Raw genomic sequence first — 27,997 nt, 5'->3', positions numbered from 1 at the left:
ATGCTGCATGTAACTGATATCAAAGGCACTTTATTAGACCGCGGTATGAAAGGCACTATACAATACATAAGGCAGGCATGAAAGGCGCTAGAAGATATAAAAATATGTGAAAGGCACTATAAAACAGAGTTATGCTGTCATGGACTGCACTTGTCTCCTCTTGGGGTCAGGGGGTCCCAGTCACCTCACCTCGCTGCTGCTGTCGTGGCTTCATCCAGCTTTTAGTCAAGTGTACAAAGATACTGTTCATTCCAAACTTCTTTAGAATTTCGTAATAATTTTATTGTAATTTCAGTAATCGTTTTTTTTTTTCACGTTGAACTTTTATAAGGGTGAGTTGTAAAATCACTGCAGCAGATTGTGTAAAACAACACGCCAGGCCATGAAGGTTCAAAACTTTCCACTGACCCGGCTTATAGGTTTCTGGGGGGATTTCAGGGCTTGCCCAGGAAACGGTGGGCACGAGGTAGGAATTATCCCGGCAGGTGGGGCCAGTCTTACTCACACTTGGCCCATTTTCAGTTGGCACTCACCTAACCGTCGCATCTCCATGGATGCGACAATTAAAAGTACCAGAGAAAAACCCACAAAGCCATGGGGAGAACACGCAGATGGCACACTGGCCGACAGCGACGAAGGATTTGAACCAAGGTGCCAGCCACGACGTTAGCATGTTGCCCAACACGGCACACATTTTATAAATTCTGAAGTGCACACAGTGCGAGGCAGAGATTTACAAATGTATAAAAATGTCAGCCTGTACCAGCTTTCTTATCACTAATGGATAACCGAGACACCAATCAAATTTAGCACGCAGCTCCTTGTAAAGATAAGCGCCTGCTGACTCGACTGACCTGCACAGAACGACCAAACTAACAGCCCCCATAAAAAGTCACGAAGCGGTGCAATCGCGGTCACTTTTAACAACGTCACCGACAGCACAGATTTCGGGCATGAAGGTTTGGCCGGTTTGCCGTCTTTGTGTCCTGGGCTGGGCTCACAATGAATAGAGTGCACTTCTAAAAGAGGCCACTAGGTGGAGACATAAGCAAAAAAGGACGGGCTACCAGCCCTTGTTTGCCTGCAACTCTCCGGCTAACGTCTGCCAGCTCTTCTTTAGCATCAATTGGATAAATTATTCCCAAAATATTAACACATATATAATACTATATGGCTTTGCCAACAATTATGCTTCTTTGATGAAGAATGAGAGCGAGTTTTGCTTTATTACATGTTTTCTATGATGACGAGAGCTCCTCCAGGGTGTTTTACTGACTGGCACCCTAAACTCTAGATGCCCATTAATTACATCAAGTGGGTCTGACAGGCACCTCTTATTTAATTTAGTACTAAAGAGGTTAAACACCACGAAGTAGGGAGTCGGAAAAACGGCAAGTGATGGTCTGCTTTTCATTGAAGGGGTGCTGCAATTCTGAAAGCGTCCACCAGAGGGACAAAGGACGATATGAAAAAGGGTTTGCAGTCCGAGAACAAAAGCCAGCCCCGTATTCCAACCCCCAATGCTGGTATCAGTTAATTCCTCTCTTTCAGACTGCGGCTCCATCCAGTTTGTAGCCAATATGTCATATAGCGCCTTTCATGTAAACAGTGGTCCAAAGTACTTTAAACATAAGAATTAAGAGTGTGGGAGACATTTGGACAGAACTGGGATATCAGACCCTGACTTTTAAACTCATGTCCATCGTCACACTGTCCTCCTTGAGTGAGGGAGATTGGGGGTCATAACAGAAGTAGGACTTGACAGAGAGCATTTCTATTGAACAGCCCCCCAAAGTACTCTCAACATACAGCTGGTTAGAACGAGGGATACATTGGTGTCAGCAGTGGGATCTCAGCCCATGACGTTTACACCTCCAATCCCAGGTCCACTGCCATACCTCCCTTCTCAATTGAGGCAAACAGGGGGGTCAGAAATGGGGCATCACATATCACTTTTCAGGTGAACGGCGGTCCAAAGTACTTTAAACATACAAATTAAGAGTGCGTGAGACATTTGGGCAGAAGGGTGATATCAGACCTGACTTTTGCACTTCCATTGTCACACCATCCTCCTTGAGTGAGGGGGACCCTTGGCCCAGCAGAAGTGGCAAACTGTGGCCCAAAATACAAAGTGAATTGATAGAATGATGGGCACATGAGGGGGGCACAGAACTGGGACTTCACTGAGAGCCTTTCTAATGAACAAACCCCCCCCGCCCGCCCCGCCCCTCAAAGTACTCTCAACATACAGATGGTTAGAACAAAGGGAGACATTGGTGTCAGCAGTGGGATCTCAGTCCATGACGTTTAAACTTCCATTTCTCAGGTCTACTCCTCTACTCAAGTGAGGGGCTGCAAAAATGTCACCTTTCAGGTGAACGGCGGCCCAAAGTTCTTTAAACATACAAATGGACAGAATGGGAGAGCCACGGTTGATGTGAGCCGATGATGTTTCCACTCTGAACTTCACCATCACACTCGCCCTGTCCTGCTCTGGAGGTCCACAATCACTGGACCCTCGAGACGACACAAAGCTGGCCCTCGCTCCAGGAGTCCCACCCATTCACGTCCAGTCCATTAAGAGTCCAGATTAACAATTAAAGAGGGGCTTCTTGCCAGTGGCGTCCAGCAGGGGGCGTCAGCCACTCAAGCCTGCTTTCGAGCTTTTTGCTTTTTCAGCTTCCTCTTCAGCAGGACGAGGTCAATGTAGACGATGCGGTTGAGAATGGCCGATGCACAGATGAGGCCCCCGTGTAAAGCCCCCGCAAATCCGTTACAAAACACATCCTGACCTAAGAGAAAATACACACACACACAAAAAAAGGAGGTGACCTGGACAGAAAGGTGCGTGTCCCGGGCCACCTCTGAAAACCGACGGCCAGCTTACCTGACAGGTACAGGTTCTTAACGGGCGTCTGAGCCCGCATGCTGGCGATGATGTCCGTTCTGAAGCGGCCCAAGTTGTGCTCTGCGCCGTACATCTCGCCTCGGGGGCACCCCAGGTAGAACTGATTGGACAGCGGCGTCGCCGCCTCCACAAAATCAACCTGCACAGAAGTCAGAGGTGACCGTTAAGCAAGCTAGAAACTGACGGCAGCCATCTGTAGAGGGCGCAATCGGATTCAGGAAAAGTCGGATAACTCGCCCTCCTCCGCTACAGTCGGGGATCTGAAGGGGAAGCCCACCTCAGTCGCACCCAACCTGGATGGATGGCCAACTGAGCTACAAAGGAGAAGGAATGAATCCCAAAGACGGGCCACCAACGATTGGACTGCACAACCGGACAGCCAACGCCACTCAGGCCCACCCTCAGGTCAATCAGCAGGTGGAGAGGGGCCCTCGGACGGATGAACGGACACCAAAAACCGTGGGCTTACTTAATAAAACACTCAAGGGGAGGGATGAGCACAGGGAGAACAAAGAAGCACCAAATAGCAACAAAGGGAAGGAGAAGACCTGCATGTGAACCCGTACTTCCAGGTGCTGACCACTCACTTCACTTGACCCCCTCAAAGTCTTCCTCCTGTGGACCCCACACTACTGTTCGCTCCATTTTTTGCTCTGATCTGAGAAAACTTTAAGCATTCCCACCATACGGAATTAGAACATCAGTGTCACCAAATTAGAACTCCCTCTAGTGGCCATTGATGTCCCTGCACACGTAATAGGCAGCCGCACTGCTGTCTGTGCCATAGGGGGTGCTGCAGGGCCTCTGTCCATCAAGTCAGGGAGCGTGTGCTGCCCGCTAGTGCAAAGGGTGGAGAGGCAGACCTCCCTTCATTGACTATGTGGTGCCCCCCCACCCCGACCCCCCAATTGGACAGGAGGTCTCATGATCCTTTTAGTTAGCAAGTCAGGTATCGCTGCCTCAACAGGGTCTCCTGCCCCCTAGTGCATATGCTGGAGAGTACAGGTCCCCCGTCACTCATTCAACGGGCAGATTGGGCTCGGTTAATGTCTATGTGGCAAATTGAACCCTCCTGGTTAGAAATTCAGGCATTTCTGCTCTCTGCCAGTTTGCCTGCCCCTTAGTGTCCAAGACAGGCCTACACTCGGCTCATATTTTTGCCCCTTCCTGATGCCCTGCACAGGCACTGGCCATTCCTCACACTGGCATATCTGGCTGTCTCACCCATGGCAGGGTCCTTCATATTTTCTCGGCTTGAGATTTCCTGCTGGACGTCACCCTGACCCCTACCACCCTGGCAACCCCCTCGCTAGCCAATGTACAGTACACAGCGGTAGTCTGGACAGACTGGGAGGTTCAGATATACTGGGACACAGAGGATGAAAGACCTCCAGGACTGGCCAGGTGATGGAGGGGTCCCTCTTGTCAGCAGACTCCAATCAGGCCCAGCTCAGGTAGATAACATTTCTTGTGGTGACCCATTTAATGCCAACAACACCAGCCATATAACCAGTGCACTTACTTAAGAGAGCCCTCCGAGGGAGGGATGAGCACAGGGAGAATACAAAGCATCAGCTTAAAACAAAGAGAAGATGAAAACCTGCTTCAAGTACACAGGTTTTGAACCCAAACTTCTCACCCCTTAGTTCTACCACCTCAGCTTCTTCCACCTGCGGACCCCCACATTGTACAGTCCATTCTTGCTCCCCCAATTTTAAGCATCCCTGCTGGGTTCCAAGCATCAGAAATTTCAGGTCAGAGCTCCCTCTAGTGGTCCTTGATGTCTCTGCACATTTAATAAAAGGCAGTTATGCTGCTGTTTGCGCCATAGAGGGCACCGATTCACCAATAAAGGCAGTGTGTGCTGCCCCCTAGGCATAGGCTGGAGGACGCAGACCCCCCCCAACTCACTCAATCACTCAACAGGCAACCCAGGCTCAACTAGTGTCTGTGTGGAACCCCCGTTGGACCCTTCTGGGTAGAAAGTCACATAGTTCTCTGCCCCTTGGCCGGTTGCCTGCCCCCTAGTGCCCAACGGCAGACTTGCACTCAGCTTGTATTTCTTCCACCACTGTTAGTTTTGGCACCCCTTGCTAGCTGCCCAGCATACATGTTCGGCAGTTTCACACTGGCATAACTAGCAGCTTCACCCTTGCCAGTGTGCTTCTCTGGTTAAGATTTCCTGCAGGACCTCATCCTGACCCGTACCATCTTGGCAACGCCCTTGATATCCAGGCATTCTAACGACTCCTAGTTTGAGGTCGGGCAGACCGGATAGTTCACATATACAGGGACACAGAAGAAGGTCCTCCAGGAGTGGTCAGGTGATAGCGAGGACCCTCTGCCCTCTGATTCAGTCTGGTCAAGACAGCCAGCTCAGCCATATTAAACCTTCTTGCCAGCTGAGTTCATATCGGGCACCTGAAGGTGAAGGACCTTCTTGTTACTTTTGGGTCAGACTGGCCAACTTAGAAACACTGGGACCCAGAAGATGAAAATCCTCCTTGGTCCACGGCCCCCCCCAGATTTAGTCTGGTCACAAGATGGCCACCCAGCTACATCAGGAGCTGCCAGCTAGCTGAGCCCATGAAGGGCATCTGAAGGAAGCAGAATGGACAGGTCATCACCTAATGGTGCCCTTCAACCCTGGACCCAGCGTCCATTTACCCCTCTACTCTTGTGGGTCAGATGTACATGCAGCCCCCATTTCACAGTTTGCCCCACTCACCTTGTCTTCAATCTGAGGGAACATCTCGGTGGCCCATTTGATGAGGGCATGGGCGATGCCCATCTTGAGGCACTCGTAGTCTTCACCCCTGTTCTTCACTCGCTTGTCCTGCCACTCTTCAAACCACTCAAAGCGAGCCATGGTCAGCAGGGTCATACATGACTTGCCTGTGGACACAAGGGACCTGTGTGATCAGCTGACCCCCCCCGCCATACCTACAATTAAGTGGTCATGTGATCTGCCGGAAAGGAGTGGGTGACCTCATCACCTGGGTGTCGGAGTTCAAACGACGGGTCCTTGGCTGATGGAAATGTGATGAACATCATGGGGATGTTGGCTGCCACCTCCTCCCGTCTCAACGTGCCATAGCGCTCCATCCTGGAAATGAAAGAAGAAATGGAACTGTGGGCACTGGAGTTGGGGAGAAGGATAAAGGACCCTACAACTGGGGTAGTGCCATGGTACGGTGGCCGCAATCTGGCTTCACATGAGCAGTGATTCACCGTGAGGGGCCATGTCGCTGTGGGAACATCTCTCCTGGTCAATGCTTTAAAGAGTCCCTTTATAAAGGCCCCCATCAAAAACTTTACATGGCGCCTTTCACCCTGACTGCAGTTACAGAGACCTCTACAAAACAGGTCCATTCTATATAGCGCCTTTCACCCTGAGGAATTCTCTGACTTAATGTCAATTTTAATTACTAATTATGACACACTCCTAATAGTTGGCGACTTTAATTTTCATATAGATAATCAGTGTGATCTAAAAGTAAAAGAATTCATGAACCTCCTGGATTCTTTTGATTTGAGACAACTCATAAATCAGCCTACACATAAAGCAGGTCATACGTTAGACTTAGTGATTACTAAAGGACTGAAAGTTGATATAAAACAGATCATTGATATTGGTCTATCAGACCATTTTCTTCTACTTTTAATATAGAAATAATGATAAAAACACTCATGAGAAGCATATTGTTAAAAAACGCTTCTTTGATTCGGCAGCAGCTTTAAAACTTACAAACATTTTAAGCAATCAGTCCATTTATAGTGCCAGCTATAATAGCGAGGACAATGTAAATAGTAAGGTGGAAAGATTTAATTCTAAAGTGAGAGCTGCTGTTGACATAGTTGCACCTGAAAAGACAGTGAAAAAATCTTCTAGCATTGTTATACCATGGAAGACCCAAAGAGTGTCTGATTTAAAGAGAACATGCCGTAGAGCTGAGCGTCAATGGAGGAAGACTAAACTTACTATCCACCATGAAATATTAAAAGTCAAAATAACAGAATACAATAACACTGTCCGTCTTGAGAGACGCTGCTATTTCTCTAAGATTATAAATAACAATGCTAGTAATCCCAGAGTCTTATTTTCAACAATTGATCGCCTACTAAACCCAGGTAGCTCAAAGGAATGCCTCCTAAGTGCTTCCAGTGAAACCTGTGAGGCTGTCGCTGTATTTTCAATCAAAAATTAATGATATTAGAAATAACATAGTATATCTCCCCAACACTAAGGATCCCCTAAACCCCAACATCCTGTTATAAACAAATTAAACTCTTTCACTAGGATAGATTTACCTGATTTACAAAAATAATATCTCAATTAAAACCCTCCACCTCGCCCTTGACCCGATACCAACAAGGTTTTTCAAAGAAGTATCAGGCGTGCTAATTGATAATGTTCTTGACATAGTAAATTCGTCACTAGATACTGGGGTCTTCCCAGACTGTCTTAAGACTGCTGTAGTTAAACCCCTACTTAAGAAACATAATCTTGACCCTCGCTCTTGAAAATTTTAGACCCATCTCTAACCTGCCTTCTTAAGTAAAGTTCTAGAGAAGGCAGTCATTATGCAGTTAAATGACCACCTAAATAAACATGCTATTCTTGATAAATTTCAGTCAGGTTTTAGAACAAATCACAGCACAGAAACTGCACTCGTTAAAGTAGTAAATGACTTGCGGGTAAATGCAGACAGAGGCCATTTATCTGTTCTCATCCTCTTAGATCTGAGTGCTGCATTTGACACCATTGATCACAACATTCTTAGAAATCGCCTTAGTCAATGGGTGGGCCTCTCTGGCAGTGTCTTAAATTGGTTTGAATCCTACCTGACAGGGAGAAAATTTTTGTTAGTTGTGGGAATTACAACTCAAGACACATGATATCCAATATGGTGTTCCACAAGGCTCTATCCTGGGTCCGCTGTTATTCTCAATCTACATGCTTCCGTTAGGTCAGATTATCTCAGGGCACAACGTGAGCTACCACAGCTATGCTGATGACACACAGCTGTACTTATCAATAGCACCTGATGCCCCGATTCTATTGATTCACTAACACAATGTCTGACTTGTATCTCAGAATGGATGAATAGTAATTTTCTCAAGTTAAATAAAGAGAAAACTGAAATTTTAGTGATCAGCAATAATGGATACAATGAGGCTATTAGAAATAAACTGGATACATTAGGATTAAAAGTCAAGACGGAGGTAAAAAGCTTAGGGGTGATTGTTGACTGTAATCTGAATTTTAAATCACATATTAATCAGATCATTAGGACAGCATTTTTCACTTAAGAAACATAAGTAAAGTTAGACCTCTTATATCACTGAAAGATGCTGAGAAATTAGTTCACGTTTGTTTTCAGTCGACTAGATTACTGTAACGCACTCCTCTCAGGACTACCCAAAAAGATATACAACTAGTGCAGAATGCAGCTGCTAGAATCCTAACTAGGAAAAGAAAATCAGAACACATCTCTCCAGTTTTGATGTCACTACACTGGTTACCTGTGTCATTCAGGATTGACTTTAAAATTCTGCTTATGGTTTATAAAGCCTTAAATAATCTGCCCCATCTTATATATCGGAATGTCTGACACCTTATATTCCAAATCGTAACCTCAGATCCTCAAATGAGTGTCTCCTTAGAATTCCAAGAACAAAACTTAAAAGAAGTGGTGAGGCGGCCTTCTGCTGTTATGCACCTAAAATCTGGAATAGCCTGCCAATAGGAATTCGCCAGGCTGATACAGTAGAGCACTTTAAAACACTGCTGAAAACACATTACTTTAACATGGCCTTTTATAACTTCATTTTAATCGTAATTTAACTTAATCCTGATACTCTGTATGTTCAATTCATCATAATAACTATTCATGGTGGCTCTAAAATCGTACTGACCCCTACTCTCTTTTCTGTTTCTTTTTCCGGTTTCTTTGTGGTGGTGGCCTGCGCCACCTCCACCTACTCAAAGCTTCATGATGCTCCAACAATGATGGACGGATTAAAAGGCAGAAGTCTACGTGACCATCATCATCATCAAGCCCTTCCGTGAGAATCCTAAATCCAAAGAGGACTGTTTCATTTATGTTAGGTAGAATGCCCAGAGGGACTGGGGGTCTCATGGTCTGGAATCCCTACAGATTTTATTTTTCTCCAGCCGTCTGGAGTTTTTGTTTTTCTGTCCCCTGGCCATTGAACCTTACTCTTATTCGATGTTAATGTTGATTTATTTTTTATAATTATGTCTTTCATTTTTCTATTCTTTAATATGTAAAGCACTTTGAGCTACTGTTTGTATGAAAATGTGCTATAGAAATAAATGTTGTTGTTGTTGTTGTTGACTGCAGTTACAGAGACCTCTACAAAACAGGTCCATTCTATATAGCGCCTTTCACAGCGAGCTGCATCACAGTTATTACTGTACAATTATAAATAACAGCTTTTTTGTTTGAAATATGTTTAATTTTACAGTATATAGTGCCTTTCACAAACCCAGCCACAGGGGATGCACAAGCCAGTGTGTTTTTTCATGCCAGTTCCAAGCCTGGAAAAATGGGGAGGGTTACATCAGGAAGGGCATCCGATGTAAGATTTTACCAAATCAATATGTGGACAGATGATCCGCTGTGGCAACCCCTAATGGGAGCAGGCGAAAGAAGAAGAAGAAGATAGTGTCTTTCACAGTAACCACTTCCACAGAATACGTTTGAAAAAATATTTTACATAGCGCCTTAACACAAATCAGTCCTTATTGTACGAGTAAAAACAACAACTGTGTTGAATTATTTATATATAGCGCCTTTCACAATGGCCAACTTCTGAAAACAGATTCAGTATAGTGCCAGCAGGTGGCAGCCTTAACACAAAGCATTTTGTAAAAAAAGTTTATGGCATACCAGAATAAAAGTTTATATAGCGCCTTTCATGGGGACCACTTTTATAAAGACCTTTACAAAACAAAATAACACCTTTCAACTAGTTTGCAAAATGGTCCACAGTGTGAAATTTAAAATAAAAGCTCTATGTTATCCTATGTTCAACTTTATATAGTGCCTTTCACAGTTCTATATAGTTCCTAACAGGGTGGGCTTCAACACAAAGTATTTTGAAAAACAAACTCTACTGTATAATGAAAAAAAAAAAAACATAAACCATGCTTAACTTGATATAGAGCCTTTCACCAAGACTATGGGGGGGAAAAAGAATTGATATAGCGCCTGCAAGACTGAGTCCTACCAGACAGCATTGTGTAAAACTGTTTACTGTATAATGAAAAATAGTACTTTGTTAAAGAAGTTATATAGCGCCTTTTACAGAAGCTTTTAGTAACACCAGTGTCCTCCTGTATAGCGCCTTTCACAGTGGGCCATAGCGGAAATGATTCTGCACAACGGCCTCCAATGTGAATGCGACGATGCGGGTTGGCTCCACACTGCCGGTTCCTTCCGGGAGCCCCTTGAACCCGCGGCCGTCCGCATTGTACGCGAGATGTGCCAACACGTACATGCATACAGGGTTCCATGCTAAAGTGAATCAGTGCTTTTACTAAAATAAAGTGCAATAAGTGCAGTGCAGAAGTTCTACACAAAAACAAGCCATAAAGAGTCAAAGTGAACGTGGAGGTTAAAATTCAACAAATAAATCCTAACAAACATGGCAGGAATCTTCTCATCGAAACTCCCTTTAAAATGGACGTCTCTCAGGCTTATTCTATTCAGATTTCACAGCACGGAGATATAACAACCAACAGGCGCAGACACCCTTCAGTTCTGCTTGAGACCCCCACTGCCCACCCTATGGCGATCTGCTGAGCCTCGTCTCCTTTGGACTCCTGTTGCCATCCCCCAGCCTTGGGAGGGGGGCTTCCTGTGGACTGATGTTCCTCCTCCTCTTATGCGCAGCAGGAGCAGCGCCCACCACACACTCCATTCCCGTCCCCCGGCCCCTTTCCAATCTTGCTCTCTCCCACCCTTCTCTTCTGTCCTTTAACCTCAGCCCTCTCAAACCTCTCCTTTCCCTTTGGTCCTTCTTTTCTCTTCTGAAACCCCCCTTGTTATTTTTTTCCCCCTTTCCCCTCTGCCCGTGCAGGTTTTTTTTTTGTATTCTGCTGCCTAATTGGACACAGGTGCGATGAGGTGTGCCCTCAGTGGCATCATCAAGGCACCTGACCGATCTGCCCACCTCTGCACGTGTATGCGGCAGGGTCTGCCAAGTACCTCAGTGATGCCACAGAGAGCACAATTGGAGCCCAATTGGCACCTGCACCTTCTTGGGGTACAATTATTTAAAATAGCCACCTGTTGTCCTTCCACTGACCCACTATGCCACAGTGAAATATCGCAGAAACGCTCGGTGCTATCCTGGTGACTCTGGACCACCATAAAGCATCCCTCTGCATAACACTGTAAGTCCAAATGTCGCCTTTCAGCATGCGCTACACCAAGCTTCACAATGCCCATTTACATAGATGCCCTGACCTGAGTGCCCGCTTATTCCCGTGAGTGTGGAGACAAGTTTAAGAGACTCCCTTGGCCTTCTACACAAAAGAAGTGGTCATGTATGAGGAATAAAAGTTGCCTGTCCCACCATGCCGATCCCACTGCCCACTTACAAGGCGTCAAGGTCGTTGTCCTTGTACATCCAGAAGTTAGTGGAAGGGATGCCCAGCTCTTCTTTGGTCCCGTTGAGCCCCACAAAGACAAGAAATGAGCCCATGCCATGCTGGACCATGCAGAGCTGAGACTGGATCTCTGAAGGCACAGCAGAGAGAAGATGATGTGACATGTTCCAATATGCCACAAGTACCCCCCACAAAGACCCCCAACTGGCAGGAATGTTAACAGGACACAGAGTGACCGCCTCACCAGGACTGGATCGCAGTTCCATTGGAAGGAAGCGCTCAAAAGTATTGAAGATCCCAGCATTCGAGATGACCACTGGGGCCTGGAGGTCCACCTCTTCATCCCCTTTCTTCACGACGACCCCTAAAAGAGAGAGACATCTGGTGAAACGAGCAAACACTATACATAAAGAGGGGTGCACCCCATACATTGGAGCTGGATGGCCTGTCTGATCAAGTGGTCATTAGGAAGAGAGAAGGAGGCAACAGACCAGCAAGTGTCAGCAGAGAGGATGACCAGCTGAGGGGCAGAAACTGGAAACCAAGAGGATGGCCTGACCCTAAGAATGGACAACCAGTGGACATCACTGAGGAATCAGAAGGGGCCTGCAAAGGAAGGGAGATGGAGGGCCCCTTGGGTTCCAGATCATGCCAACAGTTCTGAGGACAGGAGACGCCGAGAATAGGAGCCGGACCCCAAGTATGACCAGTATGTCTGACCAACTAGGATGAGTGCAGGGCAACCATTTTGACCAGGAGGACCAAACAGGAAAACATGCTGGACCCCAGACCACCAGAAATGATTGGCACCTTTGGTGCTGAAAAGAGTGACCAACATCAAGTTAAAGAACCTAAAAAGGTCAAAAGTGGAGATGGTCAAAGTGCTAAAACTGGACAGAGGACAGGAGACACCTGATGGACAAGTTTAGTGACTGGGTCTTCATGATGAAGTCCGAATACCAATAGCACCCCCAACTGGATGGAGGACCTCTTGGGTTTCCTACCTTCACTTCACTTCTGCGTAAACTCATAAAGTCTTCATTTACAGGGAGACTCACCACACGCTGAGCCGTCTGCATTCACCAGAATACGCTGGACAGGAGCTCGAACCAGCACAGCACCCCCTGCCTTCTGGATGACTGGGATGATGTTGAAGGCGACCTCGCTGGCTCCACCCCGGGGGTACCAGGCGCCTCGTTTGTAGTGATGGAGCAGTAAGGCATTAATCACAAAACTGGAGTCGCAGGGAGAGACCCCTAGAAGACAGGCAGGAATAAAGAGCCATCAGAATGGTAGGGACTCGCGTGGAACCCACTGCCCCAAAACCCCAATTTGTTTTACACGGTCACATGGTGCCCAAGAGTGCCAGGCTGGACACGCAAGGGCAGGGACAGACCTTCAAATCTGTGGACTTTCAATGGCCTATCTGTGATCTAACAGGAAACAACTCAGGAAATCAAATGTAAGTACAGCTTTATTCTATATAGCGCCTTTCACCATCCAAACAGGTAGTATGGTGCACCCGCCTACAAACAGACAACTGAAAGTGCAGATAACCGAGATCTTGTGTCACACACAAAGCCAGTGGTGGAACATGAAAAGGACAGATAGATGGATAGATGAAAGGCAGTATATAATACATAAATCTATACTGCTAAAAGGCAAAGCCCTCACTGACTGACTGACTGACTGACTCACTCATCACTAATTCTCCAACTTCCCGTGTAGGTAGAAGCCTGAAATTTGGCAGGCGCATTCCTTACAGCTTACTTACAAAAGTTGGGCAAGTTTCATTTCACAATTCTACGCGTAACGGTCATAACTGGAACCTATTTTTCTCCATATACTGTAATGGACGTTAGCCCGATGGCCGTGGGGGGGCGGAGCTGTGTGTGACATCATCATGCCTCCCATTTAATCACGTGAATTGACTATGAACGCAGTACGCAGAGAAAACAAGACCTCTAAAGAGCGCGGGGAGTTTTGCTCACATGAACGTGTCTGCAAAAAGTGGTGTTTCCTGCACTGCAAAATACTACAAAAGTCGGGCAGCCGGCGCGCGCGTGCGTGCGTAGCTGTGCCAGCCTTTGAGACGCTGACTGCGCTTCTGCCTTAAGTGAAAGTAAACACTTTTCATTTTTTTCCTTCTTCCCATGAGATATAGCCCAGACAACTGTAAACACGGGATCCCATTTCTAGACTGCGGCAAACTAATATTAAGGCGCTTCGCACTTTCTTTTACACGTATACGATTATGAGGTCGTCAGGTCGGTTTATGAAGACACGCACACGAGTGGAGGACCGACAGTGCCATCCCGGACAGTTAATGGCAGGGCCGTCTCTTCAGTCTACACGAGACCCACCGCGACGCGCATATCGTCAGCGAAGACCTCTCTCTACACAATATTAAAGAAAGTTTCCTTTCTTTACACCTTTTTTCCTTTTATCCCCAACCAAAGCCTTTCTCTCTTAACACTGCAGAGGACACAAAACTAATTTTCTTTAATTGCTGCTAATGCCTGTAAGGCACATTACCAGAGGCAGAAATTTGGACGTTCACATAGAAAATGTAATTTCTATACCACAGCCGTCGTGTGGCGCCTTTCAAAAGGGATCAACTACCGACAGATGATCCAAATACATTTTAGCTGCTGTTAGTTACTTACCTGTTCTGTTACACAGTCTTTAAAATGTACTTTACTTGCAACCACTCCAGTAGTGCTCTATGTACCTGTACTTCTTAAAAAGTTAATGTTTTACTGTTTAATAACTTATAGACTACATTTTATTATTTTTTCCTTATATATATATACACCTGTATGTATGTGTGTATTATATATATATATATATATATTATACACATATATATATATATATATATATATATATACACACACACACACACACACACATATATATAATTTGTGTGTATGTATGTGTGTGTATATATGATGTAGATAGGTATGTGTGTATATATATATGTGTGTATATGTAGATATATATATGAAGATATGTATGTGTATATATATGCATACTGTACATTCTTCATACTGTACATGCATACATACATACATACATACATACATTATATATATATTTATTATATATGTAGACTCAAACCGATTATGACAGCAGCAATCCAAGCTGTGAGAAAACACTAAAAAGGAGGCATGTCAGACGTCGTGGTACATTTTCTGATGCAGCAGACGAAAAAAACTTTGTGACGCTGCCGCCAAATACACAAAACAATTACTTTGACAATCATGTTACATTATTTTTAAAATGTTTCCTTTTCTTTCTCTTTCCTTCTTTAACACACTACTTCTCCACTGCGAACCGCGGGTATTTTGATAGTTAATATAGAAGTACTGCATGTGACAGATGAATAGATGAATGAAAGACACTATATAATAAATAGATGTTAGGCACTATATATCTTATCAATGAAAGACACTATATAATAGATCAATGAAAGGAACTATATAATACAGAATGGATAGGAAGCACTATATAATAGATTGATGAAAGGCACTATATAATAGACAAATGGATTAACAACACTATATAATAATTAGATGGATGAAAGGCACTAAAAATAAATGGACAGATGGATGGATGGATGGATGGATGGATGAATGGCACTATATGCTAGATAGACAGATGAAAGGCACTATATTATGCACAATGGATAAGAAACACTACATAACATACAGAATGGATAGGAAGCACTATATAATAGATTGATGAAAAGCACTAATAATATATAGGTGGATTAAAAACTATATTATAGATAATTAGATGGATGAAAGGCACTAAAAAATAAATGGATGGATGGACGGATGAATGAACGGCACTATACAACAGATAGATGAAAGGCACTATATAATTAATAGATAGATGCAACCTTTTAATGAAAGGCACTATAGCATGCATATATGAGTAAATAAGAAGCACTATATAATAGATGGATAGGATGAAAGGCACTATATAATGCACAATGGACAAGAAACACTACACAACATATTAATGAAAGGAACTATATAATACATGGATAAATGGATAAGGTACAATATATGACAGATGGATAGATGAATGAAAGGCACTATATTATGTAGATGGATGAATGAAAGGCGCTAAATAATACAAAGATAAAACACACTATATAATAGATTGATGAAAGGCACTATATAATACAAAATGGATAAGAAGCACTATATAATAGATAGATGAGATAGAGAGATAGATGAGGTACTACATAATAAAGAAAATGTACTATACAATAGAATGATAGACAGGTGAAAGACATTATATAATATTGTAAGAGATGGAAGGCACTATATAATAGATGGATCAAAAACACTATATAATAATAGATAATCAGATGGATGAAAGCACAAAAAATAAATGGATGGATGGATGGATGAACTGGACTATATAATGGATAGATAGATAAATGAAAGGCACTATATAATAGATATGAAAGATAATATATAATAAATAGATAGACATAAAAGGCACTAAATAACAGAGAGACAGACATGAAAGGCACTACATGATAAACTGATTGATAACACGCACTTCGTTTGACCATAGGTGGGCATTTGGAAACGTGACCCTGACTTTCCCACTGCCATCACTCGGCCAACATGACCCATGACCCACGAAGTATGAACCACTTTAAAGAATTGGGCAGCAAACTTTATGTCATGTGAGTACCTAACAAAGCCAGTGCCCAACTACCAAGGAAAAAAAAACCTTGGTAGTGCCCATTGTGCCACCCAAGACCCTCCCACCCGGCCACCACCTCTCCTCACCATAAAACAAGTAGGTGAACACAACCTGGAGGTCCTTGTCTTGTGTTATCCGGTTCAGAAAATCGGCGTGACTGGTGGCGGCCAGTTTGTAAATGTCTGAGATCCAGTGGACGAGGCCGGTCCAGATCAGGAAGCGTGCCAGTCGCAGCGGGATCATCTTTAGAATGGCGAGCAAGGGGGTCTGGCGTGCTGCCTGCTGTATTAAGAAGAAAAAAAGAGAAGCCCTGACCTGTGAAAGGTGCTTTATAAATTAAGGAGAGATACAAATGGCCACGTCCCCTTGTTTGTCTTTTCGAATCTCCGAGCTTTTATGGTGCCTTGCAATAATTACTCAATCCCCTTGAGTGTCATCACCATTTTACATTTCCATTTCATTGCTTAGCAGACACTTTTAACCAAAGTGACTTACAAAAGATGTCAAAATAATCAAATAAACATCAGTCCGCTGTTTGGGAACAAGTGTGACAGGACAAGGTGACAAAAGTGACAATCACAAGTGAAGAGCTCAGAACAAAACCCAAGTGAGTGACACTTCCTTAGTTACAAGAACCAAGCAAAGCCTTCATCAGTTAGACAGAAAGCCACCGAACAAGAAGAACGCTCTGGATTTATGATGGTTGTTAGTGGAATGTGTTAACAGCCATAAAGAGTGTACGCTGACATCCCAGAACCTGAGTTTGAGGCCCCTGCGGTCAGACCATCAGTGTGACAGTCACCGGGCTCCAATGGGATTAGCATGTCCTATAATCAGCCTTTGCAACTTCCTATAATTTTTTTTTCCTATTTAAATTTTCTTTAATTAGGTTACTATGTAAGCGCCATCAGTTGGAATGAAAAATACAACCCAGTTGATCAGTACATGTGACTAATGCCTTGCACTGGAAAGTTCTGGAAGTTCTAGATATTCAAATGGTAAACAGAAATGATTGTGTACCAGAGTACTTGTGGGTGGGTCTAAGGGTGGGATAACTGTCAATCAAAGTCATCTTTGGCAAATCATTTTAATGGGCATGTCAAGAATGACGCCCTTGAGTTAGTGTGGCGATGGCGTAGGAATTCAGTTTCACCCTGAGCTTCATTTCTACACTTAGAATAAAGTGCCAGACCAACAGTTTGTGGACCCATCCAGCTAGTATGGCATACAGTGCCACTCACTAGGAATGCTCAGAGTGCATCATCTTGCCACTTTGTCAATGTTGGCATAAAGACTGATGGATGTGTAGCAAGACAGGATGTCGATACATCCGAGTGCTCCTCGGGGTGCTTACCTTCATGTACTTCATGAACTTGTCGATGGCCTCTTTTTCCTCTGGGAATTGCTGGCAAAGGTTCTCGGCAAACTCATTCTTGCCGCTGCGTAGGTGGTACTGCCGCTTGGCATCCTTCTCGCCAATGACCACCGTGTCGAAATGCTCATCAAGCCGCACAAAGTCCAGTTGCCCCTCGGTGATCTGGTCCAGGATAACCCTCAGCATACCGTTCTCATGGAGCTGTCCCAGGTAGTGGATCCCTGTGGAGAGACAGAAGTGTCCACAGACGGTCGTAACAAACATATACGCCCGGTCGCCAGGCTTACCCACGTCAAACTCGTATCCCTTCACCACAAAGGTGTGGCAGCAGCCTCCTGCCTGGTCATGCTGCTCCAAAACCAAAACCTTTTTACCGGCTTTCGCCAAAACTGCTGCTGCAGTGAGACCGCCGATGCCGCTGCCAATCACAATGGCATCCAGGTTAGCCGGGACCCTCTGGGAAGTGAAGCCTGTTCAGGAAAAAAGAAAAAAGGAGAACTTTCATGAGAGGAATGGCAGATGGAGGAGAACAGAGGCTCATCAGATCACTCCATTGAAGAGCAGCACTCTTCACACCAACAAGGTTCACAAAGTGCTCTACAGACGGCAGTGGAAAGGCTCTATATATTATGACACTAGAGGGCACTGTCGCTCCTCTGACCAGACAGACAAACACGAGTGAAAGGCCTTCAGAATTGATTTATTTCTTTGATATTCTTCGCAATGTTCTCTAGTCACCACAGCCACAGGCAATAAAGCACCACACGTCGCACAGTTATTTCTTTTCTTTAACCTTCACTCCTCCCAGTAAGCTCTGTCTTCTACCTCCCAACTCTGGCTCGCCTGCAGGGTGTTTCGCAGTCCTTTATATAGTGTCCGACCCGGAAGTACTTCTGGGCTTCCATCCCCATGACTCGATAGTACTTCCGAACTATGTAAAAAGTACAAGTCCCCAAGTCCTCCTGCAGCGTCTCCTGCCGGCACCCGCAGTACCCAGCAGGGCTGTAAAGCCAAACTCCAGATCCCATGGTGCCCTGTGGGAATCTGGGGCACCGTAATGCTGCAGGGAAGTTGCCATCTAGTGTGTCGGGGGAAGCAATAATTAAAAGTAGCTGCCTTCCCCCAACCTTGCATTCTAGCATCCCGGCCGGGTTGAGCTGCTGGCCGTCCCTTACAATATGACGTATAGGGACTTCAAAAGGTGCTCTACAGAGCGGTGAAAGTCGCTATATATAATGTATAGAGAATTCATACGGTGTTCTACAGAGGAGCAAAGGTGCTATTTATAATATAGAGAGTACATAAGGTGTTATACAGTGGAGGAAAGGCGCTATATATAATGTATAGGGAGTGCATAAGGTGCTCTACAGGGAAAGGCACTATATATGATGTACAGGGAGTTCAGAGGGTGCTCTACAGAGGGGGGAAGGCACTATATATGATAGAGAGAGTACATAAGGTGTTATACAGAGGAGGAAAGGCGCTATATATAATGTATAGGGCAGTGATGGCGAACCATTTAGAAACCAAGTGCCCAAACTGCAATCCAAAACCCACTTATTTATCGCAAAGTGCCAACATGGCAATTTAACCTGAATACCACCTAAAACTGAACACCAGCATAACCAAGGAGCTGGTGGTGGATTTTAGGAGGCCCAGGCCCCTCATGGACCCCGTGATCATCAGAGGTGAGTGTGTGCAGAGGGTGCAGACCTATAAGTACCTGGGAGTGCAGCTGGATGATAAACTGGACTGAACTGCCAATACTGATGCTCTGTCTGTCTGTCTATCTACTGAGCTTTTAGTTTAGAAAAGCAACTCATACATTAACATCTTTTGTCTTAAAAGAAAAACATAATAACAGAGCTTTCAATGATACAAACAACTTTTTGTTGAAAGGTAAAAGTTTGCATTCGGTATGCTTTTGAACAATTAATGTGCTTTTTGCTGTTGTATGCATGCTGATAATTTGTCTAACCTTGGCTCATACTTTGTAAGCTTGAGAGCAACACATGCAGCACTCAGGTCATCTGTTAGTCTGTTTCTGGTGTCAGATTTGATTTAATTCAAAGCTGAAAACAGCTGCGCACAAGCATAAGATGTTCCAACCAAAGTAAGGAAAGCAATCTCAAGTGCCTTCATTGACTTAAGATTACTTGGCAGAGAATTCCAGACTTTAAGGATTTCATTTTCATAACTAACTGTGCTGTCCTTTGTCATCCCTTCGATCCTCTCAAGTGTTTCACGCAGGTCTTCCCTATTAAGCTCCGCCCCCAAAGCTTCCATTATATATTACGGGTCGTGGATCAGGTGTGGCGATTAGCAACTCCCGGCAATAATTACAGATGAGGACGACTCCTCACCTGTGCGCTTAAGGGAGGACTGCCCGCATCACAAAGCTCCCAGAAACCGCTCCGGCCACTCTACCATAACCCCCTTTAAGCCGCGAGTGCGGCAATTATCTGTTAAAACTGGCCTTTTCAATTTTGAGCTGTGGACCCGCTATACCACATCCCCTCCAACCCCACCACGGAATCACAGACTCAAAAGGCTGCAGTCCGTGCCGCACCCTCAAGCAGCATGTGTGCCCCGCCTTACCCCAGACAGGAGAGGAAGGAAGCGCTCCCATTGGGCTGCTGGGCAGAGGTGCGGGTGATGTGAGAAACGTCCTCCGGCGCGTGAAGAGGCGGAGCGGTGAGGGGAGTAGCCCGGCCCCGCATTCCTCTGGCTTTATAGTAACGAACTCTGTGCTCGGGCGACGGCGCGCGTGCCCACTGAGAGGGCTCTGAGTGCCCCCTTTGGCACGCGTGCCATAGGTTTGCCACCACTGGTATAGGGAGTTCATATATTGTGCCATCCCCTCGTAGAGCACCTTATGATGTATAAAATACAAGCTAGCTTTTGTAAATTGGCATAAATTTGTAAGACCCTGTTTTGCTTTGTTATTATGAGGTATTTAGTGCTGCTTGATGAGGGGAAAAATGAATTGAAATGATTTCAGTACAACCCTGAAATATAAGAAAACGTGACAAAAGTGAAGGGGTCTAAAAACGTTGGTAAGGTGCTATATAACGGCTTAGTAACCTACTGAGGGATTCTGAGAGACCCACCCGCAGATGCTGCAGTTTAAAGCAATGAAGCTTCGAGCCCCTGAATTCCCAAGCAAAGACGGCGCCTAAAGGACTGTAACACGTGAGAAGACAAGACTCTCGCATCTGACGAAACCAGAATTGAAGTGTGTGGCCTCAAATCTAAGCGTCACGACTGGAGGAGCACAAGCACTGCTTAGCACACTTGCAATACCATTCCAACAGTGAAGCATGGTGGGGGCAGCATCAAGGACTAGGAGACTAGTCAGGGGGCTTGTGGAGGCTTAAACCATCCCTAGAAATGCTAAAGACATCGCTACAAAACCAAAGTTTAAAAAACCCAATACGTCTAATAAGCACAATATATACTAGCTGTCCCCTGCAGTAAAACAGGACGATTTTTAAAAATCAATAAAAAAGAAAAACGTAATTCTGGCCAAGGAGCAGGTAGGTACGGTCCAACGTCAAACGTGGCTGCTGTATCTGACGGTGGTCAGCTCTGACTGGAGAGTGTCCACAGCATGGGGAGAAAAGCACGTGGCTGTGATATCTCTGCCAATCAGCAGGGTCCCGCCCACATCCTCCTCCCCTCGGCTTCTGTCTCGGATTAGCGCGAATTAAACGCTCTTGCAAGCGGCTTGGCCCAATGAGGCAAGTCGCAAAATCAACTGGAATGTTAAAGCAAATTATAGGAAAAACAAAGATCTAAACCCGTTAAGTAGTTCTGTCGTGAAAAGCGGACAGACAGACGTTGGATTTTATATACAGATATAGATGAGGTTATCAGAGGCACAATTAGCCTCCTTGATGTTCATTCCAAGTGTGACTCGGGTCTCATTCACTATACTGTAGTGTTGTCCGAATGACTCTCACGACAGCATTCTGCTGCCATCTAGTGGATGAAATAACATCAAGCTGTTAAAAAAATGATACGCTTTTTACCACTTTATAGTAACTCTAAGGTAAACTTATTAATATTTATGAATGGGGCGGAGCCTCCAAGGAAAAACGCAAAGTCAAACGAAAAGCGATAAAGGCAGTTTTAGAGCGTATTGAAACGGATCCACTGCGAGGACGATGTGAATTGATCATCAGACATCGACACGGAGGGTGAAACTGACAACGGCAAACCGCCGTGATATATCTGGCGAATTCGGTCGCGTGAAGCTTTACTGTAGCCGTGTGACAAAAAGGCAAAAATGAGTGTCCAAGGAAATGGACAAGCAAGACATGAGCCCCCTTAAGCACTGTTCACAATGCGGCAGCCATCAATGTTGGTGTCAGAGGAAATGTGGAGGTCGCTAACCGTTGCTCTGGGGTAGCCTACAGTGACACAAGGGGCAAGTCGATCGTGCAGGTTCGGCACTAGAATTCTAACCTCTCTAAGAAAAGTGCGCTTCTACTGTCACGACTGCCACGCCGCGCTGTGTGTTGGTCTCAAAACACGGCACACGAAGGAGGGGTACTAATTCTGCATCAGCACAGCAGTGGGCACCCCACACGCCTTACTTAGTGTGATTATGGTGCCATTTTGGCGTTAACACGTTTCTGCTACCCACAGTGGGCAGCACGGTGGCACAGTTGGTAGCGCTGCTGCCTCGCAGTAAGGCCACCAGGTTTTCATGTCTTGGGTCCTCCCTTCCCTGCGTGGGGTTTCCATGTTCTCCCCCAATATCTTTTTTGGTTTCCTTCGGGTGCTCTGATTTCCTCCCACCATCGAAAGACATGCAGGTCAGGTTCTGGCGACACTAAATTATATCTAGCATGTGCTTAGTGTGTGTGCAACCCCTGCGATAGACTGCCCCCCTTTCTAGGGTCTGCTACTGCCTTACAGTCTCTGGTAGCTGCGATAGGCCCCAGCCCCCGACCCCCACAACCTGAGTCTGGATTAAACAGGTTAGAAAATGGCATGACATGCCATGTTACCCATAGTGCCATGCTGCAGACAGTCACTCTGCACATGTATGTAGTTGCATGTACCTCATGTCGTTAATAAAGGAATTCTGATCCGACGTGCAGGCATCTCCATACATTTGCTTATTTGCGGAAGGTCCAAGACATGGCTCCTTATAGGAATGACAACTCTGGCAGTGACAGGGAGTGACATAAGACAAGTGACAGAGTGGTCAGCTGAGGGAGACATGTGCCCTCCGCACAACTGAGCAGTTTGGATCACACAATCCGCTCTTCTACATCCACGGCTTTTACTTCTCGGGCTCTCTTTTAAATTCCCGTTTTAAACATGAAATCAGGGAAACAAGAAGGCTTTGAAAGTCACAGGACTGGGAGGACATCCACGGTTCATCATCCCGATTTTGGAGTCAGGGAGTCAAACAAAGGCCTGAACTGTTGTGGAGCGGACACGGCCCCTCACAGAGCTCTACCAGATGACAAAAGCGTGTCGGCGCGTCGCTTCAGCTCACTCAGACCGCAAACTGTCCGTGAAGAAGGCTCGGCAGTCCCTTACATGGCTGATCAGTAACAAGCTGTCACTTTTTTTGTTTTATTGTCACCGACAAGCCTGACCCCTTAAATCCGTATATTTCTCAACTTCTCTGGTATACATGACCGTTACAAACATCAGTTCCCCGCTTGGGTGAATCAAACATGAACATCACAGCTTAGTGGGTGACTGAACCCCTTGGTGAATTGAGTGCAATCACCAGAGCGAGGGAGGAGGGAAATCGAGTGCAATCGTCGAAGCGCCGTCACCCGCTACCATTATAACGTAACGTGAGTAACGTTGAGAAACGCGGCCTTAAATGAATGACTTTGAGGGATTTGCCAGCAGGGATCCACATCGCCCCAGACAGGCAGTCTTAGAGATGCTTCACGAGGATCTTAAGGGTCAGTAACACCATGACAGCCTCAACAGAGCATCAACGTCAAACTATGTGCTTAGATAGATGAAAGGCACAATAAAACAGATCAACACAAAATACAATAAATAATAGATAGCAAAATAAACATGAAAAGCACTATGATAGATTGATGTGAAAGGTACTATATGATCGATAGATAGGTAGATAAGCAATGGCGCTATGAGGAACCACACATCCCAGTAAAGATCATTATGGTGTCATTAAAGAACTGGGATTAAGCTTGCAGGGCACACATCCACAGCCACTCAATTTAATTGATTTTGTATCTGGTGAAACACTTTATGAAATAATAACAATATATAAAGATTGACTGAAAGGTATCATATAGAAGAATGACATTGTGGCTGCTTTAATGGTTGTATAAAATTCCTACACATTTCAGCACACAGGGTGCCGTTTAAACTAAGGATTGTTTATTTCCGTAAACTTTGTAATGATGTAAACCACGAAAGACGCCATACACACGCTTTATCCAGTTTTAGAATTTGTAATTTGAAAGCGCGCATTACGTTTAAAGAGGTTTTACCAGAATATTACCCATTTATATATAAACAAACAGAGAGCGAGGCGCACCTACCCTGCTTGAGGATCTTGTCCCGCACCCTCTGGTCCGTCACCAGCGGTCTCGTTGGCCTCACTGCACTGCTGGAGAAAAGCGCGTCCTTCAGATAATAAAACCAGATGTAGAAGAGGCTGCCCAGGGGGAGAGCCAAAAGTAGTAACCACCACATCGTCGGGTCGAAGGCGGGAAGTCTGAAGTGAAGACCCCTTTGAAACTGAAAGGCAAAAAGAAGCAGGAGCTCGCTGCGGACTGAAGATGGACTTTGCTGTGAGCGCGCACAGACTGGGCTGTGACTGAGATTGCCGAGCGTCACGATCGGTGCGGTTATCCACGCTGACGCCTGACTTTACCCAACGCAGCGTGGGTGATACCGCCGGGGCTTCAGGCAAACTTTGAACTTTTATCACAGCGATTAGAGGCTACAGCCGTCAGTAAACCGCCAGGACTAGATAAAGACTACCGTCACGTTGACATCCCATTATCTCGTGAAAGGGTTTACCCTGCGCCCAATTTTGACGGGATAGCCACACGCGACTCCTAACTGGATGAAGCTTTTCCGATTTCGAGGGGCGAATCCTGTCATTTACTTTTTTTGGTAACCCTAACCTATTCTATTTGTAGTCTAGAAGGCCAGGAGCACATTTCCTATCTTACTGAATTAATATGCAGCGCTGTGATCGATGTAACTCTGAAACCGTGTATGAAGCCACTTTATCCATCCATCCATCCATTGTCTAACCCGCTGAATCCGAATAGGGTCACGGGGGTCTGCTGGAGCCAATCCCAGCCAACACAGGGCACAAGGCAGGAACCAATCCTGGGCAGGGTGCCAACCCACCGCAGGACACACACAAACACACCCACACACCAAGCACACACTAGGGCCAATTTAGAATCACCAATCCACCTAACCTGGATGTCTTTGGATTGTGGGAGGAAACCGGAGCGCCCGGAGGAAACCCACGCAGACACGGGGAGAACATGCAAACTCCACGCAAGCGAACCCGGGTCTCCTAACTGCGAGGCAGCAGCGCTACCACTGCGCCACCGTGCCGCCCAAGCCACTTTATAAAACTATTAAAGCAGTGACTTTTCATACACTCTGCATACATCGGCTTTTCACAGAGAACACGGCCCCAACATGCTTTACGGAACTCTAAAGCGATGCTCAAATATGATTGGACACTACGACTGTTAGTCGAAATGACGCGTTTACCGATTGGACGGGCACAATTGATAGGCGGGTGGCACTTCCATTCAACAATCTACAATTCTCCGTATGCCAGCTCTGCTTTGTGACGGCCATAAACGATCCATTTACGATATCGACGGATTGTAAGCGGAATGATAAAAGGGGTCAAGAAAGACCCCCGCATGCTTAAGGACTTTTCTGCTGTTGCGCTATTTGAAGGGTCATCGCCCTCCTGTTTACTTTGCTCATCTATTTTAAAACATCAGCTTTGTACGGTATCCATTAACAGATTTTTTTTTTTTTTGCCTTTAGAATGGACCCGAGCGGCATCGAAAACTGGCATATCGTAACCTACTCTGTTAGCCAACAAAAGGTGTCGTTCTGCTTCATTCTCATTGCATCCATAAATGCATGGTGCATCCTCTACAACTTCTTCTTCTTTCGGCTGCTCCCATTAGGGGTTGCCACTGCGGATCACCTGTCCGCATATGGATTTGGCAAAATTTTACACCGGATGCCCTTCCTGACGTAACCCTCCCCATTTATCCGGGCTTGGGACCGACACGAAGAAACACACTGGTTTGTGCATCCTCTGTGGCTGGTTGCATCTTCTACAACTTAAGAGTGTATTTAAAAAATTGAGTAATATCTTATTTTATCTTTCCATATATGTGTGGGTTTCCACCCCACATTCCCAATGTAAGCAGATAGGCGAAATGGCGATGCTAAATTGGCAATATAATTATAAAAATAAAGGTGTCAAAGTTGTTCTTCAGAGCAATGCCACAGGGGTACCATTGAAGGTTCACAAAAGAACCATCTGCATTAAGATTCCGGAAAAAAAAACAAAAAAAAAAACAACTTTTATTTATATCAGTAACAGGCTCCATAAATAATTATTGCGAGTGCCATTCTTGATGCTCCAGCGTCCCAACCTGAGATGGAGGCTGGTTCCTTACTGGGAAGGGAGGCTGGAATGGAAGGATGGAGATGGCGTCCCGACTGGGATGGGTGGTTGTACCTTTCCAGGAAGGGAGACGTGTTCCGAAGTACAAATGATGGCTGCTCTGGTATGGGGCATAGTTGCCCCCCAGCACACATGATGGCAGAATCCCATTGGTAGATGGATAGGATACTGCGGCATTGCTGGATGGGAGCTGTAGTCCCATGAGACAGCCCTGTTGTTCTTGGGTGCTGCCTTGGGGGGGAGCTGCAGGGGAGAACTATCCCATCTTTGAAGTGCTTCCAACATGCAATGCCGAGGAACCTGAAGTACACTACCAGTAAAAAGTTTCAAAACACCTCAGGTTTTTTCAGTTTTTATGGAAATGCACGCAGTTTAAGGTCTAGTTCTTGTCTTGTTGTAGGATGAACCCCTGACCTACTACACAAAGACCAGAAGGTACTGTGTGGTGCTGCAAAATGCTGTGGCAACCCTTCTAATTCAGAAAGCCAGTCACTCTGTGCATGTCACCAACTCTCCCTCCAGCAAAAGAACCCCAGACCATAACACTTCCTCCTCCATGTTTGACAGTTGGTGTCACAGACTCAGGAGCCGTACTGTCACCAACATGACAGCGTACAAACACCCTGGGTGAGGAACCAAAGATTTCAAACTTAGTCTTATGGACTGATGAGTCATTCTCCCAGTCTGCTGTAGTCCACAGAAAGTATTCCAGGGTCCTAGTGTGTCCTTCCTGCCACTTGCCCTGTCAAACCTGCAGCACAAAGTCTCCTCTTCACATTTAAAACTGAGATTTTCTTTTTTCAGCCACTGTTAAGCTATGCTTGAAGCACAGAGAATAAAAAATAACAGCTTGATATTTATGAAAAGTAAAGCTGTTTGGGATGAAAACGGGCAGCCACAGACGAGTTTAGAAACACCCATAAACAAATGCACCTATGAATGTAAAAGAACGTCGGTTAAACACGTGGTTATTAGAGGCGTCTGGGAAATTGAGTTCTTACCGCTTGGATGGCCTCTATATCTTGAACGCGCTTCCTGTGCGTGTGCACCGTTCACGTCACGCTCTGTTTGACAGTGAATGCCTGCGGTTTCTGTTGAGCCTTTTAGAACCCACTTTTTTCCTTCGACGCTTGGTAGTTTATATTTTCCAGTTAAAATACGAAGCTTTTGTCGAACAAAGACAAAACACAACGACGTACAACTACAGCTCACTCAACCATAGCCATCATTCTGGGAGGAGGTTGCTAAATACGTGGCGCTAGGAGGGACAAAATACGCTAAAACCCGCGCGCCAACGTTAGCGCAGAGAATGCTGGGTAAAGTAGTTCATTGCCTGCTTATTCTCGGAGGTCATCGTATCTACTTAATGTTGCACGTGGCATCTAACTGCCTATGTTTATTATTTTATGGAAGCGAGGGAAGTATATGACTCTACTGGATCAAATCCCAGTTTTTAAATGTAAAAAAATGGATGTAGTAAACGGCGAAGTCTGAGGTGCAAGATTACAGAGTAGTCTTATGATGGTGGGTGGGTGAATGTGTCTTCACCCACTCGTGCCCTGTCCAGGTGTTGTTCCCTCCTTGCACCCAATAATTTATGGTATAGGCTCCAGCTGTTGCACCATCCTGCCCTTTTAAAATAGGTTAGGAAAA

The 27,997-nt window shown here is 45.4% G+C and overlaps 1 protein-coding gene across 2 annotated transcripts; it reads right to left on the bottom strand.

The window, feature by feature from the left end:
• Positions 1 to 10: 10 nt before the first annotated feature.
• si:ch1073-13h15.3 (all-trans-retinol 13,14-reductase) lies at positions 11 to 27,444 on the bottom strand. 2 transcript variants are annotated; one of them, XM_039739860.1, is made up of 12 exons: positions 27,346 to 27,444; positions 24,201 to 24,399; positions 17,940 to 18,122; positions 17,632 to 17,873; positions 16,364 to 16,559; positions 12,608 to 12,805; positions 11,794 to 11,913; positions 11,541 to 11,679; positions 5,905 to 6,014; positions 5,637 to 5,803; positions 2,888 to 3,047; positions 11 to 2,792 (listed from the first exon to the last, which is right to left on the bottom strand). In XM_039739860.1, exons 2-12 carry the CDS (start codon positions 24,352 to 24,354, stop codon positions 2,647 to 2,649), a joined length of 1,815 nt encoding a protein of 604 aa, XP_039595794.1. In that variant the 5' UTR covers positions 24,355 to 24,399; positions 27,346 to 27,444; the 3' UTR covers positions 11 to 2,646. The 2 variants fall into 2 exon arrangements, with proteins under 2 accessions (XP_039595794.1, XP_039595795.1); XM_039739861.1 differs by lacking the exon at positions 27,346 to 27,444 and having other exon boundaries at positions 24,201 to 24,741.
• Between the last annotated feature and the right edge of the window lie 553 nt (positions 27,445 to 27,997).

This window comes from Polypterus senegalus, chromosome 17 (genome assembly GCF_016835505.1).
Source record: "Polypterus senegalus isolate Bchr_013 chromosome 17, ASM1683550v1, whole genome shotgun sequence".
Taxonomy (NCBI): Eukaryota; Metazoa; Chordata; class Cladistia; order Polypteriformes; family Polypteridae; genus Polypterus; species Polypterus senegalus.
The sequence above is the reverse complement of the archived record's forward strand: the minus strand, read 5'-3'. Positions and strand labels throughout refer to the sequence as shown.

Excerpts from the sequence above, each read along its gene's own strand:
- si:ch1073-13h15.3 (XM_039739860.1), bottom strand. The coding sequence starts at position 24,354 with ATGTGGTGGTTACTACTTTTGGCTCTCCCCCTGGGCAGCCTCTTCTAC. Across the intron at positions 16,560-17,631 it reads AGTTCATGAAGTACATGAAG|CAGGCAGCACGCCAGACCCC; the intron begins GTAAGCACCCCG and ends TTCTTAATACAG. Across the intron at positions 11,914-12,607 it reads TGCAGACGGCTCAGCGTGTG|GGGTCGTCGTGAAGAAAGGG; the intron begins GTGAGTCTCCCT and ends TCTCTCTTTTAG.